At 36.5% G+C, this 17443-nt stretch overlaps 3 protein-coding genes and 1 non-coding gene across 5 annotated transcripts; 2 read left to right on the top strand and 2 right to left on the bottom strand.

Annotated features, from left to right (window-relative positions):
* Positions 1-2279: 2279 nt before the first annotated feature.
* Positions 2280-2750, bottom strand: LOC130719753 (extensin-1-like). The gene has a single exon (XM_057570362.1). The coding sequence runs from the start codon at positions 2748-2750 to the stop codon at positions 2280-2282; it is 471 nt and encodes a 156-aa protein (XP_057426345.1).
* Positions 2751-5168: 2418 nt separating this feature from the next.
* Positions 5169-5639, bottom strand: LOC130719752 (pollen-specific leucine-rich repeat extensin-like protein 4). Its single transcript, XM_057570361.1, has one exon. It carries the CDS (start codon positions 5637-5639, stop codon positions 5169-5171), a length of 471 nt encoding a protein of 156 aa, XP_057426344.1.
* Positions 5640-10909: 5270 nt separating this feature from the next.
* On the top strand, positions 10910-15185 carry LOC130717745 (kinesin-like protein KIN-14U). Of its 2 annotated transcripts, none has more exons than XM_057568096.1 (10): positions 10910-11850; positions 11953-12036; positions 12144-12305; positions 12409-12515; positions 12680-12864; positions 12975-13136; positions 13228-13446; positions 13787-13824; positions 14052-14179; positions 14263-15185. In XM_057568096.1, the coding sequence occupies exons 1-10, from the start codon at positions 11655-11657 to the stop codon at positions 14875-14877; spliced, it is 1896 nt and encodes a 631-aa protein (XP_057424079.1). In that variant the 5' UTR covers positions 10910-11654; the 3' UTR covers positions 14878-15185. The 2 variants fall into 2 exon arrangements, with proteins under 2 accessions (XP_057424079.1, XP_057424078.1); XM_057568095.1 differs by having other exon boundaries at positions 10927-11850; positions 12972-13136.
* Positions 15186-16758: 1573 nt separating this feature from the next.
* Positions 16759-16917, top strand: LOC130721729 (U1 spliceosomal RNA). The gene has a single exon (XR_009013649.1). It is a non-coding gene; the product is annotated as a U1 spliceosomal RNA (small nuclear RNA).
* Positions 16918-17443: the final 526 nt, after the last annotated feature.

The raw sequence follows: 17443 nt of genomic DNA, 5'->3' as shown, positions 1-17443 counted from the left end.
CTGGCTTGAAATTTGGTTTATTAATTTTTGGTGGCTTGTAAGAACCGTGTCCATATAATTTGGCTATTTTAGTGTGTGTGATACTACAACATGCATGGTAATGGTACGTATCATCGATTTCTATTATTTGAAAAGTCAAATTTGAGTTTGGATTATTTAAAAATGATAAGGAACTTGTCCCATGCAGGAAACAAAGAGTCGTACGCGTACCAATCTTTTAATTGTATCAATAAAAAATATTAAGTTGGTGTGAAAATTGGGTATTGGATATTTTAAATAAATCATTTGACCCCGGCCCGTTCCATATATTAATATGTATTTTTTTATTAATGATCTTTAGTACCATCTTAAAAACGCTAATAGAAAAAAATTTATATTAAAACTTTTTAACCTGTAACCTATTGAATAATAAAGTAATGTAATATTCGAACCCTGTGGAGGAGTAATTTACTAACGATTAACATTTGCCGATAAAAATAAAAGTAATGTAAAATTCGAGAATTTGGATTTAGCGCGGCGGTAGTCTAGCGACGGTTGATTTTGACCGCCACTTAAAAGGATGATACGGTAAGGTTTATATCGACAACGTTATGTAAAATTTATTCTTTGGCGGTTATGTAATTAGTGGCGGTTTTTTAGCGGCGGTTTTTCATTGGGTCGTGACCCGGAAGATCGAGCCGGATCTGCCCGATATGAAGCAAATGAGCGAAACCTCCATCAAACTCCTGGGGTAATATGGTTCGCCCGACTCAGTATGCCGTGGTGAGCCACTCCTTTCTCTTTTGGTCTTCTCTATTATCAACTGTTGGTGTCTAATAACCCTTGCTAATCTCTATTCCTCTTTATTATTTGTTTTCATGTTATAGACTTTGTGCCCGACTTGAAGGTATGCCCCGTGTGACTCTAGATCGTAGGTGGGTGACTGTGATCGAGGTTCATGGTGAAGGTTAGAGTTTCCTTTAACATTATTGTTTTTTGTGTTTCCTTTGAAAGGTGGGCACTGAAATGACCAAGTAAAAGTCACCTGTAAAAAAATTACTATAGTATCCATTGACAACATCTTGATCTCCTATCTGATTTTACATTTCCTAACTGCAAATGATTGAATGGGAATATGGGAGGGGAAAGTGGGCATCCCTTATTAAAGTAGTCTTATTTTATTTTTTTGGACCTCTTTTGTCATGTATAATGTTTTTTTTTTGATAAGCAATGGACTATATATATTGAAGAGAAGTACAAGGGGTACTTCAACCCAATACAAGAAAATACAATTAAAGAAAAAAAGAAATAGTAGTATCAAAGGAGCCAAACTAATGCTCAAAAAGAACCCACCCCCACCCCCACCTTGGAAGCAAGATCAAAGAGAGAGGCATCATTAAAATCTTACTAGGAAAAACCCCAATGGGAAAACCTAGTAAGGAAAAAGAGTACCCCTCGCTAGGATCATAGCGGAACTTCCAAGGAGGTCTAAAAGAAAACATAGCACAATAAGCTAGCCAAAGTGCTGCCAATCCAGATCTGCTTGATATTATTCATCACTTGAAATCTTCAAAAGGCCCTCTCATCGTGGATGCAAAGTTCCCAACTTGGATTCCAAACAAATCCTCTCCAGAAGCCAACTCTACATCCAAAAATCACTCCACCTGATGCATGCAAATCGTATGGTAACATAAGAATGTCACACCACCATCATGGAGGATAGCCCCACCACCTGCCATATGCACAAAAATAACCTGCTACACCAACAAAGACCTGTTAATAACCCAATAAACCATGATAATAACACATGAAAAGGGAGCTCCATCCAGCGTATTAATCTCAGCAAAAAGCTTCACGGGGACAACACACAAGCCAGACTTCCAGAATCAATATTTACTTTCATTCACCCAACAGATTAATGCAGATATTGGGATTTGAAACCCACTCATAGTGCGACACAGAAAATCCCCTTGCTTTTGCTTTTAACCAAAGCCATGATCTAAATTGCATGGTTACACCACTGATTAACATTAAACAAGTAAAAACTCAGGATCTGGCTGCGAATATTTTTGCGACTAAAATGTGCATGTAATTTTGCAAGAAAATTTTATATTATTTGCAAATATTTCTTTAGAAATATATTCGCAGGAAAGAACAGCTGAATCGCAAAACATTTCGCAGGAAATTTCTGCGAAATAAAATTCAGAAAAAATACGCAGAAAATAAACACATTTATAGTTGTGTCACAGCATACGAAGCCTAGCTGATCTTATTTAGTAATTATTTATATAAATAACATGTCAATTCAAGCTCGTTGCATCTTCATGTATTGGTGGTGGTGACCAAATTCTCCGATGTGGCATGGCGACTGGCAATGGCTTTTTAACATCTTCTTTTGAAGGATGGTACCTTCGATAATCTGTTGGTGGCGGCAATGGTGGTGGCCAGTAAACATGAGGTGGCGGTGTTCCCGACAATGGCTCGTTAACCTCTTCTATTGAAGGATGGTACTTTCGATAATTTTGTAGTGGCAGCCAAGACACTGGCGGTGGCCTTTGTCTCCGAAGTTGCGTGGCAACCGACAATGGCTCGTTAACCTCTTTTACTGAAGGAGAGTACCTTTGATATTCTGGTGGTGGTGGCCAGTAAATCCGATGTGGCGTGGTGACAGACAATGGCTTATTAACCGCTTCAACAAGAAGCGCTTGAGGGACAAGCATCATAGATGCAAGGAACACAACTAGAAAGAATAAGAAATTATAAGAAGTCATGCCTTTAGTGCAGGTGAGTGATACTACTAAATGCATGGTATCATCGATTTTTATACTTGTTGGAGTATAAGGTCTTAATCCAAGAGTTGGCTTGTAAACCGGTGGTTTGTTAACTAGTATTGCTGGCTTGAAATTTGGTTTATTAATTTTTGGTGGCTTGTAAGAACCGTGTCCATATAATTTGGCTATTTTAGTGTGTGTGATACTACAACATGCATGGTAATGGTACGTATCATCGATTTCTATTATTTGAAAAGTCAAATTTGAGTTTGGATTATTTAAAAATGATAAGGAACTTGTCCCATGCAGGAAACAAAGAGTCGTACGCGTACCAATCTTTTAATTGTATCAATAAAAAATATTAAGTTGGTGTGAAAATTGGGTATTGGATATTTTAAATAAATCATTTGACCCCGGCCCATTCCATATATTAATATGTATTTTTTTACTAATGATCTTTAGTACCATCTAAAAAACGCTAATAGAAAAAAATTTATATTAAAACTTTTTAACCTGTAACCTATTGAATAATAAAGTAATGTAATATTCGAACCCTGTGGAGGAGTAATTTACTAACGATTAACATTTGCCGATAAAAATAAAAGTAATGTAAAATTCGAGAATTTGGATTTAGCGCGGCGGTAGTCTAGCGACGGTTGATTTTGACCGCCACTTAAAAGGATGATACGGTAAGGTTTATATCGACAACGTTATGTAAAATTTATTCTTTGGCGGTTATGTAATTAGTGGCGGTTTTTTAGCGGCGGTTTTTCATTGGGTCGTGACCCGGAAGATCGAGCCGGATCTGCCCGATATGAAGCAAATGAGCGAAACCTCCATCAAACTCCTGGGGTAATATGGTTCGCCCGACTCAGTATGCCGTGGTGAGCCACTCCTTTCTCTTTTGGTCTTCTCTATTATCAACTGTTGGTGTCTAATAACCCTTGCTAATCTCTGTTCCTCTTTATTATTTGTTTTCATGTTATAGACTTTGTGCCCGACTTGAAGGTATGCCCCGTGTGACTCTAGATCGTAGGTGGGTGACTGTGATCGAGGTTCATGGTGAAGGTTAGAGTTTCCTTTAACATTATTGTTTTTTGTGTTTCCTTTGAAAGGTGGGCACTGAAATAACCAAGTAAAAGTCACCTGTAAAAAAATTACTATAGTATCCATTGACAACATCTTGATCTCCTATCTAATTTTACATTTCCTACCTGCAAATGATTGAATGGGAATATGGGAGGGGAAAGTGGGCATCCCTTATTAAAGTAGTCTTATTTTATTTTTTTGGACCTCTTTTGTCATGTATAATGTTTTTTTTTTATAAGCAATGGACTATATATATTGAAGAGAAGTACAAGGGGTACTTCAACCCAATACAAGAAAATACAGGTAAAGAAAAAAAGAAATAGTAGTATCAAAGGAGCCAAACTAATGCTCAAAAAGAACCCACCCCCACCCTCACCTTGGAAGCAAGATCAAAGAGAGAGGCCTCATTAAAATCTTACTAGGAAAAACCCCAATGGGAAAACCTAGTAAGGAAAAAGAGTACCCCTCGCTAGGATCAAAGCGGAACTTCCAAGGAGGTCTAAAAGAAAACATAGCACAATAAGCTAGCCGAAGTGCTGCCAATCCAGATCTGCTTGATATTATTCATCACTTGAAATCTTCAAAAGGCCCTCTCATCGTGGATGCAAAGTTCCCAACTTGGATTCCAAACAAATCCTCTCCAGAAATCAAATCCTCTCCAGAAGCCAACTCTACATCCAAAAATCACTCCACCTGATGCATGCAAACCGTATGGTAACATAAGAATGTCACTCCACCATCATGGAGGATAGCCCCACCACCTGCCATATGCACAAAAATAACCTGCTACACCAACAAAGACCTGTTAATAACCCAATAAACCATGATAATAACACATGAAAAGGGAGCTCCATCCAACGTATTAATCTCAGCAAAAAGCTTCACGGGGACAACACACAAGCCAGACTTCCAGAATCAATATTTACTTTCATTCACCCAACAGATTAATGCAGATATTGGGATTTGAAACCCACTCATAGTGCGACACAGAAAACCCCCTTGCTTTTGCTTTTAACCAAAGCCATGATCTAAATTGCATGCTTACACCACCGATTAACATTAAACAAGTAAAAACTCAGGATCTGGCTGCGAATATTTTTGCGAATAAAATGTGCATGTAATTTTGCAAGAAAATTTTATATTATTTGCAAATATTTCTTTAGAAATATATTCGCATGAAACAACAGCTGAATCGCAAAACATTTCGCAGGAAATTTCTGCGAAATAAAATTCAGAAAAAATACGCAGAAAATAAACACATTTATAGTTGTGTCACAGCATACGAAGCCTAGCTGATCTTATTTAGTAATTATACATATAAATAACATGTCAATTCAAGCTCGTTGCATCTTCATGTATTGGTGGTGGTGACCAAATTCTCCGATGTGGCATGGCGACTGGCAATGGCTTTTTAACATCTTCTATTGAAGGATGGTACCTTCGATAATCTGTTGGTGGCGGCAATGGTGGTGGCCAGTAAACATGAGGTGGCGGTGTTCCCGACAATGGCTCGTTAACCTCTTCTATTGAAGGATGGTACTTTTGATAATTTTGTAGTGGCAGCCAAGACACTGGCGGAGGCCTTTGTCTCCGAAGTTGCGTGGCAACCGACAATGGCTCGTTAACCTCTTTTACTGAAGCAGAGTACCTTTGATATTCTGGTGGTGGTGGCCAGTAAATCCGATGTGGCGTGGTGACTGACAATGGCTTATTAACCGCTTCAACAAGAAGCGCTTGAGGGACAAGCATCATAGATGCAAGGAACACAACTAGAAAGAATAAGAAATTATAAGAAGTCATGCCTTTAGTGCAGGTGAGTGATACTACTAAATGCATGGTATCATCGATTTTTATACTTGTTGGAGTATAAGGTCTTAATCCAAGAGTTGGCTTGTAAACCGGTGGTTTGTTAACTAGTATTGCTGGCTTGAAATTTGGTTTATTAATTTTTGGTGGCTTGTAAGAACCGTGTCCATATAATTTGGCTATTTTAGTGTGTGTGATACTACAACATGCATGGTAATGGTACGTATCATCGATTTCTATTATTTGAAAAGTCAAATTTGAGTTTGGATTATTTAAAAATGATAAGGAACTTGTCCCATGCAGGAAACAAACAGTCGTACGCGTGCCAATCTTTTAATTGTATCAATAAAAAATATTAAGTTGGTGTGAAAATTGGGTATTGGATATTTTAAATAAATCATTTGACCCCGGCCCATTCCATATATTAATATGTATTTTTTTACTAATGATCTTTAGTACCATCTAAAAAACGCTAATAGAAAAAAATTTATATTAAAACTTTTTAACCTGTAACCTATTGAATAATAAAGTAATGTAATATTCGAACCCTGTGGAGGAGTAATTTACTAACGATTAACATTTGCCGATAAAAATAAAAGTAATGTAAAATTCGAGAATTTGGATTTAGCGCGGCGGTAGTCTAGCGACGGTTGATTTTGACCGCCACTTAAAAGGATGATACGGTAAGGTTTATATCGACAACGTTATGTAAAATTTATTCTTTGGCGGTTATGTAATTAGTGGCGGTTTTTTAGCGGCGGTTTTTCATTGGGTCGTGACCCGGAAGATCGAGCCGGATCTGCCCGATATGAAGCAAATGAGCGAAACCTCCATCAAACTCCTGGGGTAATATGGTTCGCCCGACTCAGTATGCCGTGGTGAGCCATTCCTTTCTCTTCTGGTCTTCTCTATTATCAACTGTTGGTGTCTAATAACCCTTGCTCATCTCTGTTCCTCTTTATTATTTGTTTTCATGTTATAGACTTTGTGCCCGACTTGAAGGTATGCCCCGTGTGACTCTAGATCATAGGTGGGTGACTGTGATCGAGGTTCATGGTGAAGGTTAGGATTTCCTTTAACATTATTGTTTTTTGTGTTTCCTTTGAAAGGTGGGCACTGAAATAACCAAGTAAAAGTCACCTGTAAAAAAATTACTATAGTATCCATTGACAACATCTTGATCTCCTATCTAATTTTACATTTCCTAACTGCAAATGATTGAATGGGAATATGGGAGGGGAAAGTGGGCATCCCTTATCAAAGTAGTCTTATTTTATTTTTTTGGAGCTCTTTTGTCATGTATAATGTATATTTTTTTTTTGATAAGCAATGGACTATATATATTGAAGAGAAGTACAAGGGGTACTTCAACCCAATACAAGAAAATACAGGTAAAGAAAAAAAGAAATAGTAGTATTAAAGGAGCCAAACTAATGCTAAAAAAGAACCCACCCCCACCACCACCTTGGAAGCAAGATCAAATAGAGATGCCTCATTAAAATCTTACTAGGAAAAACCCCAATGGGAAAACCTAGTAAGGAAAAATAGTACCCCTCGCTAGGATCAAAGCGGAACTTCCAAGGAGTTCTAAAAGAAAACATAGCACAATAAGCTAGCCAAAGTGCTGCCAATCCAGATCTGCTTGATATTATTCATCACTTGAAATCTTCAAAAGGCCCTCTCATCGTGGATGCAAAGTTCCCAACTTGGATTCCAAACAAATCCTCTCCAGAAATCAAATCCTCTCCAGAAGCCAACTCAACATCCAAAAATCACTCCACCTGATGCATGCAAACCGTATGGTAACATAAGAATGTCACACCACCATCATGGAGGATAGCCCCACCACCTGCCATATGCACAAAATTAACCTGCTACACCAACAAAGACCTGTTAATAACCCAATAAACCATGATACTAACACATGAAAAGGGAGCTCCATCCAACGTATTAATCTCAGCAAAAAGCTTCACGGGGACAACACACTAGCCAGACTTCCAGAATCAATATTTACTTTCATTCACCCAACAGATTAATGCAGATATTGGGATTTGAAACCCACTCATAGTGCGACACAGAAACCCCCTTGCTTTTGCTTTTAACCAAAGCCATGATCTAAATTGCATGGTTACACCACTGATTAACATTAAACAAGTAAAAACTCAGGATCTGGCTGTAAAAAAATTACTGTAGTATCCATTGACAACATCTTGACCTCCTATCTGATTTTATATTTCCTAACTGCAAATGATTGAATGGGAATAGGGGGGGGAGTGTGCATCCCTTTTTAAAGTAGTTTTATTTTATTTTTTGGAGCTCTTTTATCATGTATAATGTATATGTTTACTGGTTGGCTTGCTATGCTCTTTAATGACTAATTTGTGTGTGATATTAAAGTAGTCTGACTAATCTAGCTTGCTCTGCTCTTTAATTTACCTCATTTAAGTTCTAATGTTATGATTCTTTAGTTTTTGATTCTTGACATCAATATAAATTTTTTGAGTTACTCTTTTGTTGAACATTGGGACTTTGGATCACTGGAATGTTTTGGTGTGTTACTAACACTGTTTTCTTAACATTGCTATTAGTTTGTTGGGTTTCGTATAGGGATATTCTGGGTGTGGGTTTGAATTTACTTGCGCATTCCCATTATTTTCAAATTCAGTTCTAATTCTTTTGCAGTTGATATCTGATTTGGGCGCTGAGTATTAACTGTTCGTGGTTATGGTACGTGTAGGAATTTGCTGGTTTTGGTTAGTTACCCACTTAGCCTCTTCGATTTATTTTTTGATCTCTTGTTGTGTTTGGTGCTTGCATTGGAACTGTTCCTTTTTGGGTGTGCTGATTCACGATGATTGGTTGGGTTTATTGGCTTTTGGACTTGCTCTTTTGTTCATTCTAGGTCTATTTGCTATGATTGCACGGGTAATAAACTAAAGAATCCTTGTTAGTTGTTAATTACCTCTACTTTGTTGGGCTTGTGGTGTCTGCTGCCTTTTTTTTCTAACTGATTTGCAACTAATTTCTTTTGTTACTGATAATGGTAACTTTTATATATATATATATATATATATATATATATATATATATATATAAGTGGGAAGGACATGCTAATTAGTATCCATTTGCTGATTTTCCAACTTGCTTCTTGGAAATATAGGTGGGACCGTGGGAAGGATATAGGGCTTATATAATAGATCAAGAGGAAACAGAAGGAATTGGTAATTTTTTTCACTGCTAACTTCTAACAACACATTCTCAGCGAACGCTAGTATTTTTTAGCCGCGGTTATAACCGCCGCAAATGCATTATTAGGCCCCCTCTAAATCCCGTTTTTTTTGTAGTGAGGTTAGAGATTTTCAAATAATTCAAGTTGATGACCGGAGGCAGTTGCAACCAATGCTAAATTTATAATTTTTTTAAAACAATTATGATTTTGGTTCGAACCGGTGTTAGATCTCTGAAAGCTCCATTCATTCTCATTTATGCGGGTATGTTTTTTCGCTTCCATTACTTCACTTGGTTTCTTATACCGATTAAAAAGACTTTATATCTTGTTGAATTAAAAAGCATAAGAAGTTTATTGAGATGTCAGAAAATAAAAAAATATTAAAAAATTCAAAAAATATCGTACTACACATATTTTCGAGTTAGATAACGCCACGTGTGTTCTTTTAAAAATAAATAAATAATGAAGACCACGGAAGGATCGGATATCCAAAGGATGGAAGGTAAAGTTCTATAATGGTCTTTTAATTATATTATGCAAAATCCACTATGAACTAAGAACAAGAGCACACAATGAAATTTGAAATTCCTACGTTAGATCTTAAATCTGAATTTTGAAGCTTATGACGTGGAGAAGATAAAACAAGCAACAAAAATGACAAACATGTAGTAGACTGTTCTAGATTTAGGTTTGAAACCAAGAAATCCTGAATTCAAATATGGAATACCAACTAGATCAAGCAACACTTTCATGAACTCAAAGAGTTGCTGTCAAAAAAAAAATGAACTCAAAGAGTTGTAACTGATTAAATTGTGCTAAATGATTAGCACTAATTCAACTAGATCAAGAAACTCATGAGTCATGACAATTTGATAAAAAATAATGAAGATCATATGTAGATAAACATTTAGGCATCATTTGTTTCAACAGAGAAATGGTGGAAAGAGATTGGTGAGAGCAGGAGCGGATGCAAGGTTCTAACCAAGACTATGTGCATATGATTTCTAATAAAATTTAGATTTAAACATACATAATGTGTGCAACTAATCTGATATATAATTAACATCTTTATAATAATAAGAAATATACAAGAAGAATGAGTACAATATATATATATTAACCGGCATATACACGTTATTAGATAATTGTGCTATTTGTTCATTTGTCTACTTGAGAGGGCTTGTCTCAAGACTTTTATCATCAATATAATAATTATGTTGGAGGCAATACAAAATGTGCTCCTTATATACAGGAGCATGCAATGGGAAGCCAAGTAACCAATGGGCCAAGTCCATGGTGACCTAGATGCTAAAATACTAACTCATATTCTAACATATTGGGTCACAAATGTAAAACTCAATCTTAAATCGTATATGAGCCGAAATACATGCTCTAAAAACCTAAGTTAAACAAGCCTAAACCTAAATTACTTAAAGTCCCATATAAAATCTCAAAAACAAAACACGAAAGGTAATACCGAAATTAGGAAAAATACTAGCTATAAGAGCAAAGTTGAAAGTAAAGTCTTGGAAGAAGATTCTGACAAGCTCTCCATGAGGGATATCACCTAAGGTCCTCCCTCCATATGCAAAGATACATCACTTTCCCGGATCATCTACATCCTTCTACAATTAAATCTAGAGGTCGGAATTTAATAAAATTTCAACTAAAAGTTTGTTTTAATTTGTGAATCGTAGAGGATCGGGATCCTTTCCTCAAACCTAATTACGCTTTTAATTTCTGATATATCTTCCTTTAGTTGATTTATTGAAGCATCTTTTAACCGCAAAAAATATAGAATTAATGTGGTAAAAATCTGAAATTGAAGTTAATTGTTTTCCTTCCAACTCAAAACTCTAATTCCAATTCACATATTAATAAACACTATCTTCTCTTCTCATATTCCCTGTTTTCATCTTCTATCTTCACAGTTTCTCTCCAACACCCAAACATACCATGTTCAGCCTCACCTGCACTTTGACTTTTGTTATCCCTCAACCTTCTCCTCCTCCCTACCATCCCTAATATTAGGCACATCCTCATTTTCTTCACCCACCTTACACTTCCCATTTCCATCCAACTTATTCCCCCTTACTAGTATACTCATTAATCCATCATTTATGTGAATGTATAAAACAAAACCATTACACAAATTAAGAAATTTGATAGTAAATAAAGCAAAGCTCACAAGAATCAACCAACCAAAAACCCACGTTCTCCTCTTACTTCTGGTCAAAGTTTTACTCAAAAAAGCACCACTGACACTGCTACCACTGCCTCAAAGACCAACCCTTTACAGTTCAACTTCAACATCTGGACCAATCAAAACAGATTCTCACACCACCACCATTGTTTTTTTCTTCTTATCATTATCATCATCATACCTTTTTTTATTTCAACTCTTCAAAATCAGGGTCATTGTGACTTGAGTCTGTTCAATCATTGACTGTAACTAAACTCCCCAAAGTTCAGACCTTTTTCCTGTTCTTATCCTATTGTTGCTGAAATTTTTTCATGGGGTGTTGGAGAATCTCGTGTTTATAGCTTCATCATAACGCATGCTCCATTATCTTTTGGTTTCTCGTGCTTCTTGTTGGTGCTTTTTCAGTGTCTAGAAGCTTCTATTTGGTTGGCTCACTTTTCAATGAACTGGGGTTGCTTCAAAATTTTGTCTTGTTTAGATTAAACGAACAGCAGATTTTTGTCCAAAAAAAAAAGAACAGCAGATTCAGTGATTGTTTCTGTTACTGTTCGATCCGTGTCTTGTGTTTGGTACAAAAATGATTGTTTCTAAAAGAGAAGAGCAGATTATGTTGCCTTCAGAAGGTGCAAGTGAGGTTTCAAAGTCAACTTCATTGGATTTGAACCCAGATTCCCTTGATGGATCCACACCTGGTTCCACTGATTACACTGATGTAGGGGTTGTGCCAGAGCACCAGAAGGATGAGCTTGAGCACTTGATATCAAATTTAGAGAGTATAAAATATATGAAGGCACTTTTGTTTTTGGCTTGTGGGTTTGAATCTGTGAAGTGAATGTTACTAATTTTGTTTTGCTTGATCTGATTTGATTGTGTAGGGGAGGTTGAGCAGCTGAGGCTCAATCAGAGGATAGTGGATGATAAGAGGAGAGAAGCATTGAGTAAGATATTGGATATCAAAGGTAATGATAATAGTACTAATTGGAGGTTTTTGTTGTTATGCATTGGAATTTTGATGATATTGTAGTACATCTTTTCAAGGGTTGAAGAATTTCATTTTGCTATCCAGGGAGCATTCGAGTATTTTGTAGAATTCGACCAATTTTGATACCGGATAAGAGGAAAATCTCTGAACCAGTATCAGCTGGATCAGAGAGAATTCGGGTTAAGTTGGGAGGAACAAGGAAAGATTTTGAGTTTGATAAGGTTTTTCCTCAAGAATCAAGCCAAGGCTAGTATTAAACGTTAATGTGTTTACCAACTTTTGCTATCTAATTGTAGTTCCATGTTCTAATGGAGGGCGGGTATGTGTGTCATTGTTTGAATCTCTACAGAAAATGTTTTTGTTGAGGTTGAGCCAATTCTAAGATCTGCAATGGACGGACACAATGTGTGTGTTTTTGCTTACGGTCAAACGGGCACAGGCAAGACATTCACCATGGTTAGTCTAGTCAATTCTAATTTGTGTTGCTATTTAAGTTATGCTTAGTGTGTGTTTGGATATCAGTTGAGATGTAAATTGACTTTTAAGTTTTAACCTGATCCAATGATGCACTAGTGACAACATTGCTAATGTATGGTGGCTCCTGTAACAATCTTAATTAGGATGGTACAAATGAGCATCCGGGAATCATCCCCCGTGCTCTTGAAGAGCTCTTTCGTCAAGCTTCTATGGATAATTCGTCTGCATTCACTTTTTCAATGAGCATGTTGGAAGTTTACATGGGCAATGTCAGGGATCTTCTGGCTCCAAGACCTTCTGGTAGATCATATGAACCTATGACAAAGTGGTAACTTTTTTTTCCCTCCTTTTTCACTTATGTTTTTTCAATGTATGATTGAATTTCATAGAGTGATCTATCTGAGACTTTGGTTCATCACCTCACTCATTTTACAGCAGTCTCAACATCCAAATAGATCCAAAAGGATTGGTTGAAATTGAGGGTCTCTCAGAAGTGCAAATCTCTGATTATGCTAAAGCCAGATGGTTGTACAACAAGGGCAGAAGGTTCAGATCCACCTCATGGACTAATGTCAATGAGGCATCAAGCAGGTCACACTGGTGGGTTATAGGTCTAATTACATTGTCTAAGCTAATTTCATGGGTTTCTTAGCTTGATAGTTACATTATCTATTTAGCTTCATATATCTAGCTTGACAAGGATAAGCATATTTAGACGCGGGGATGCTTCAGAAGCCAAAAGCGAAATAAGTAAATTGTGGATGGTTGATCTTGGAGGCAATGAACGGTTACTGAAAACTGGAGCCAGAGGAGTAACACTTGATGAGGGCCGGGCTATCAATCTTTCTCTTTCAGCTTTAGCTGATGTCATTGCAGCTTTGAAGAGGAAGAGGGGTCATGTGCCTTACAGGCAAGTATTCTTATGGTGTTAATTTATCAAGTTTAATTGTGTCCTTTTAGTCTATGTTTGGATATTTGTTGGCACGCAAACAGATTTTAGCACTCACTTTGGGGTAAAAAGTGAACAGAACTTTTTTTATGGATCGAAGTGAACGTTTCGTTCACATTGCACTGAACTGATATCCAAACACACACTTAGCCTTTAGTTGTGATATGTGCTTTGATAAGCTTATAACTACAGAGATGAGTCTTTTTTACTGCTGCAGGTTTTTATGCCATCCCAATTATTGTTTCTTTCTAGACAATCAAAGTATCAAATAGTGACGATTTAATGCTTACTTTGTTTGCAGAAATAGCAAGCTGACACAAATACTGAGAGATTCTCTTGGTATGATACTTCTCTCTTCTCCTAATTGCAAATTCATTTGTATTGGAATATTTTTCACTTATTGATATTTGACTTATTGAGAGTAGAGGAAGAACAGTGAGCCATTTGTCAATATCTGCATGAAATGTGCATGTACCAATGTGATATGCATAGTTCAAGATTTATGTTCAGACTTTTTTTGTTTTCTAAAATATAAAATGCCTAATCTTTATAATCAAATACTTAAGGTGATGGCTCAAAGGTCTTGATGCTTGTGCATATAAGCCCTTCAGAAGAAGATGTTTGCGAGACAATCTGTGCTTTGAATTTTGCAAAGAGGGCAAGAGCAGTAGAGTCCAATAAAGAAGTACAAGTGGTAAACTTACTTAAATTTATCTTAAACCAAAGTTCCTCAGTGGGAACTGCTTGAAGATTGCTAACTGCATGCATGTATTGTAGGAATTGAAGAAGCAAAAGGAAAAGAAGATTATGGAGCTTGAGGAAGATATTAAGGAAGCTGAAAAGCAACGTCAGTATTTAAGGGATCAAATACAGAATGTTGAGTTAAAGCTAAAAGAGAGTAAAAAGATATTTTCAACCACATATACTCTTCCAGAAAGGGAAGACATGGAAACCTCTATTAGCCCCAAAGATGATGTCAAAGAGGTTAATGAAACCCCTAAAGCATCTCATAAGTGTATTAAAAGAAGTTTCTCCAATTCAGTGCCTCGGTTCATGAATTCAACTGCTGCTAGTCGCCAAAGGCAAAGTGCTGCAGAACAGGAACTTATTGTGAAATCAAAAGGTTTAAGATCTGTGGTCGCTAGAAGTTCAATCCAGTTTCCATGTTCCCAATCATTAAGTTACTCAGATCTCCGCGTTAAAGCAATGCTGCGAAGTTCTCATGGAAAATCCCGGTATGCTGAAACAAATACTATTCCCACAGAAAGGCCTAAATGCAATGAGTTGGATTCGAAAGTGGTTACTCCTCGAAGCAAGATGGTTACATCATCTGATCCAAACTTGAGAGTTACATTGTGTCATCATAGAAGAAGGATGTCTAATCTGATCTAAGGGTTAAGTGACATCTTAGTTGCAGAATGCAGATACTTTAATGTTGTGGAGTGGTTGCATGTTTACCTTCTTTCAGTTTGTATTTTCTTTAACAAATTGTAGCGAGAGTGTGGTGTTAATAGGTGTGTTTTCTGGGGCTGTTAGTGTTTGGGATCTGTTAACTGTTTAACATGGTCATTCTCAGTTTTTGAGCTTGTTGGGTCTTGTTAGTCATTTGATTATGAGATTATATAGCAATTTGAGGTGACTAACTATTACTGAAGTTTGTCTTGACTTTTATATGAATACAAACAAACAGTTACTTGGCCTTTACTATTAGCATATTTGGATTAGCTTATTTTTGGTCATGGTTAATTATGACACTCAGATGTTATTCACAAAAGCTTTTTCCCAAAATTGATTGACTTTTATAATAAATTGTAGAAGAATTTCCAAACATATACATGATGTTGTATTGATTGGTAAAGTGAATGGGGGAGTTCGGCGTTTGAGGCTAAACTTCAAGCAGTGGACCTAGGGATGGAGCACGCATGGAGTCTGGGCATAGACAGGTTAGTGTGTGCTTCAGATTGCCTTGAAGCGGTCCGGTTATTGAAGAACCCAGCATCAGTTCACACCTTCTGGGACAGGGAAGTAGCACTAGATGTCCTAGCTTGGCTGAGAAAGGATTGGCATATAACAGTCATTCACATCAAGCGGGATAAGAACAACGCAGCAGATCTTCTACCAAAGAAGGCTTGCCGTGAGGGGTCGTCGAACCAAACATGGGGACAACCACCTTCGTTTATTTATGAAGCTTTGTATTTAGACGCGTTTTCGTTGTCTTTTCTTTTTCTGTCTTTTTCCTCCTGTAGCAAAAAAAAAAGTGAATGTGGGGGGGTAAAAAATGTGTCAGGCAAAGAGATTTCAAGAGCGAAGTGGGTTGAGATGGAGGGAGAGCATCCTTTTAATTTCCAAATTCTTTTCATACAAACAATTTAAATGCCATTAGTAGACAACAGTAACACATAACCTCAGTCAAAAGTGTTCGTTATTTAATTAATAAATCTAAACCAAAACTGTTAGGTGAAATGTGATGGAAAGTCTTCCATTGCTTTTAGTTTTTACATTGAAAAGTTCAGAATTAATCCCCAAATGTGGTCTTCTTTTAGTGAAGCAACTTTTATCAAGGTTATCATTTGGTAAGGAGCGCTATGTTTCCAACTTTCCATAGTGCTATGTGGGGTGAGGAAATGATTTGATAGCTGAATTTTTAAACACCAAAATCAAACAACAAATCTTCGCTGATCTTATCCTGTGTTTCCATTATCTGCATAGTCCAAATAACACTTCCCGTGTGGTTTGAAAAAATTACCTATATGCTACTTTTTCTTCTAGGCAATAAAATGACACATTTAGGCATAGGTTCATCTCTTCTGATAATCAGTAGCATTGGTTCTCCCTTCATCATATATACATGTGCTTTGATTGGGAAGATCCTATTTTGTATGGTCACATTCACATTCACAATTGTCTTATTCAGTTTTAACTGATTAAAGTAGATGTATGAGGAGGAAATAAACAATGAGAGAAATTTATTTTTCCCCAATTCAGCATGCAAAAATGGACAGTTTGATCCTTTTTATTGTTACTCTGTAACTAAATAATGTGAATTGATTCATTTAGCTGAACCTACCTAATGTAAAAAAGCTTATATATATGATGATGGTAACAACCCATTCTTCCTAATAGAAGTGCATGTTGCTTATTAAATTCCCACTTAGAGGAATTGGAGACCGTACATGACACAACACAATACCAAATTAGTCCCACACTGCCCAATGATACATTTCAAAGCTTGGAGAGCTTATATAAATAGGAGGAGAATGGCAACGTTTCAACATACATACCTGGGTGGGGTCAATGGGTGATCAAGAAGGCCCATGGCCTAGATCAGTATCCTCCATTGCACTTTGGAGGAGCACTAGTCTAAGCTCTCCTTATATGGAGAGCCTACACCATAATTTGTGTCAGTGGGGGCTGCGGTTTCAGCGGCCCCTAACCAAATTTTAGTCTAAAGTTTTTTAATTTTCATAGTGGATTAAACGGTCAATTGAATTATTTAAAATATTGCAAGATTTATCACATACCAATATACCATGGAATGCTATCATTCATTTTAGACGATGAAATCCTTTTCCTTCATTTTATTCGATGTGTCACAAATTTTACTTACTTTCTCTCCGGTGGAGAGCAAGGATACACTTGAGCTTGGCCATTTAATAACATGTTTAGATTAACTTATTTTTCCTCAGTCAATTTTACCATTCAAAAGATACTCACATAATTTATCTCCATAATTAATTTTGACTTATTACGTGTTTGGACCAACATTGCCACAACTGATTTTAGTTAAATTGATTTTAATCAAACTATGGTGAAAGTGAGTTAAAAGTAAAATGATTATGTTTGAATACATTCATGAAAAAAGTGATTTCTGTAAGCAATATTATGAAACTCATTACAAAATCTCATAATCGATTATGTTCAACGTAGAAGTTACTCCTTATAGCTTCTAGCATATTGA

This window comes from Lotus japonicus, chromosome 5 (genome assembly GCF_012489685.1).
Source record: "Lotus japonicus ecotype B-129 chromosome 5, LjGifu_v1.2".
Taxonomy (NCBI): domain Eukaryota; kingdom Viridiplantae; phylum Streptophyta; class Magnoliopsida; order Fabales; family Fabaceae; genus Lotus; species Lotus japonicus.
The sequence above is the reverse complement of the archived record's forward strand: the minus strand, read 5'-3'. Positions and strand labels throughout refer to the sequence as shown.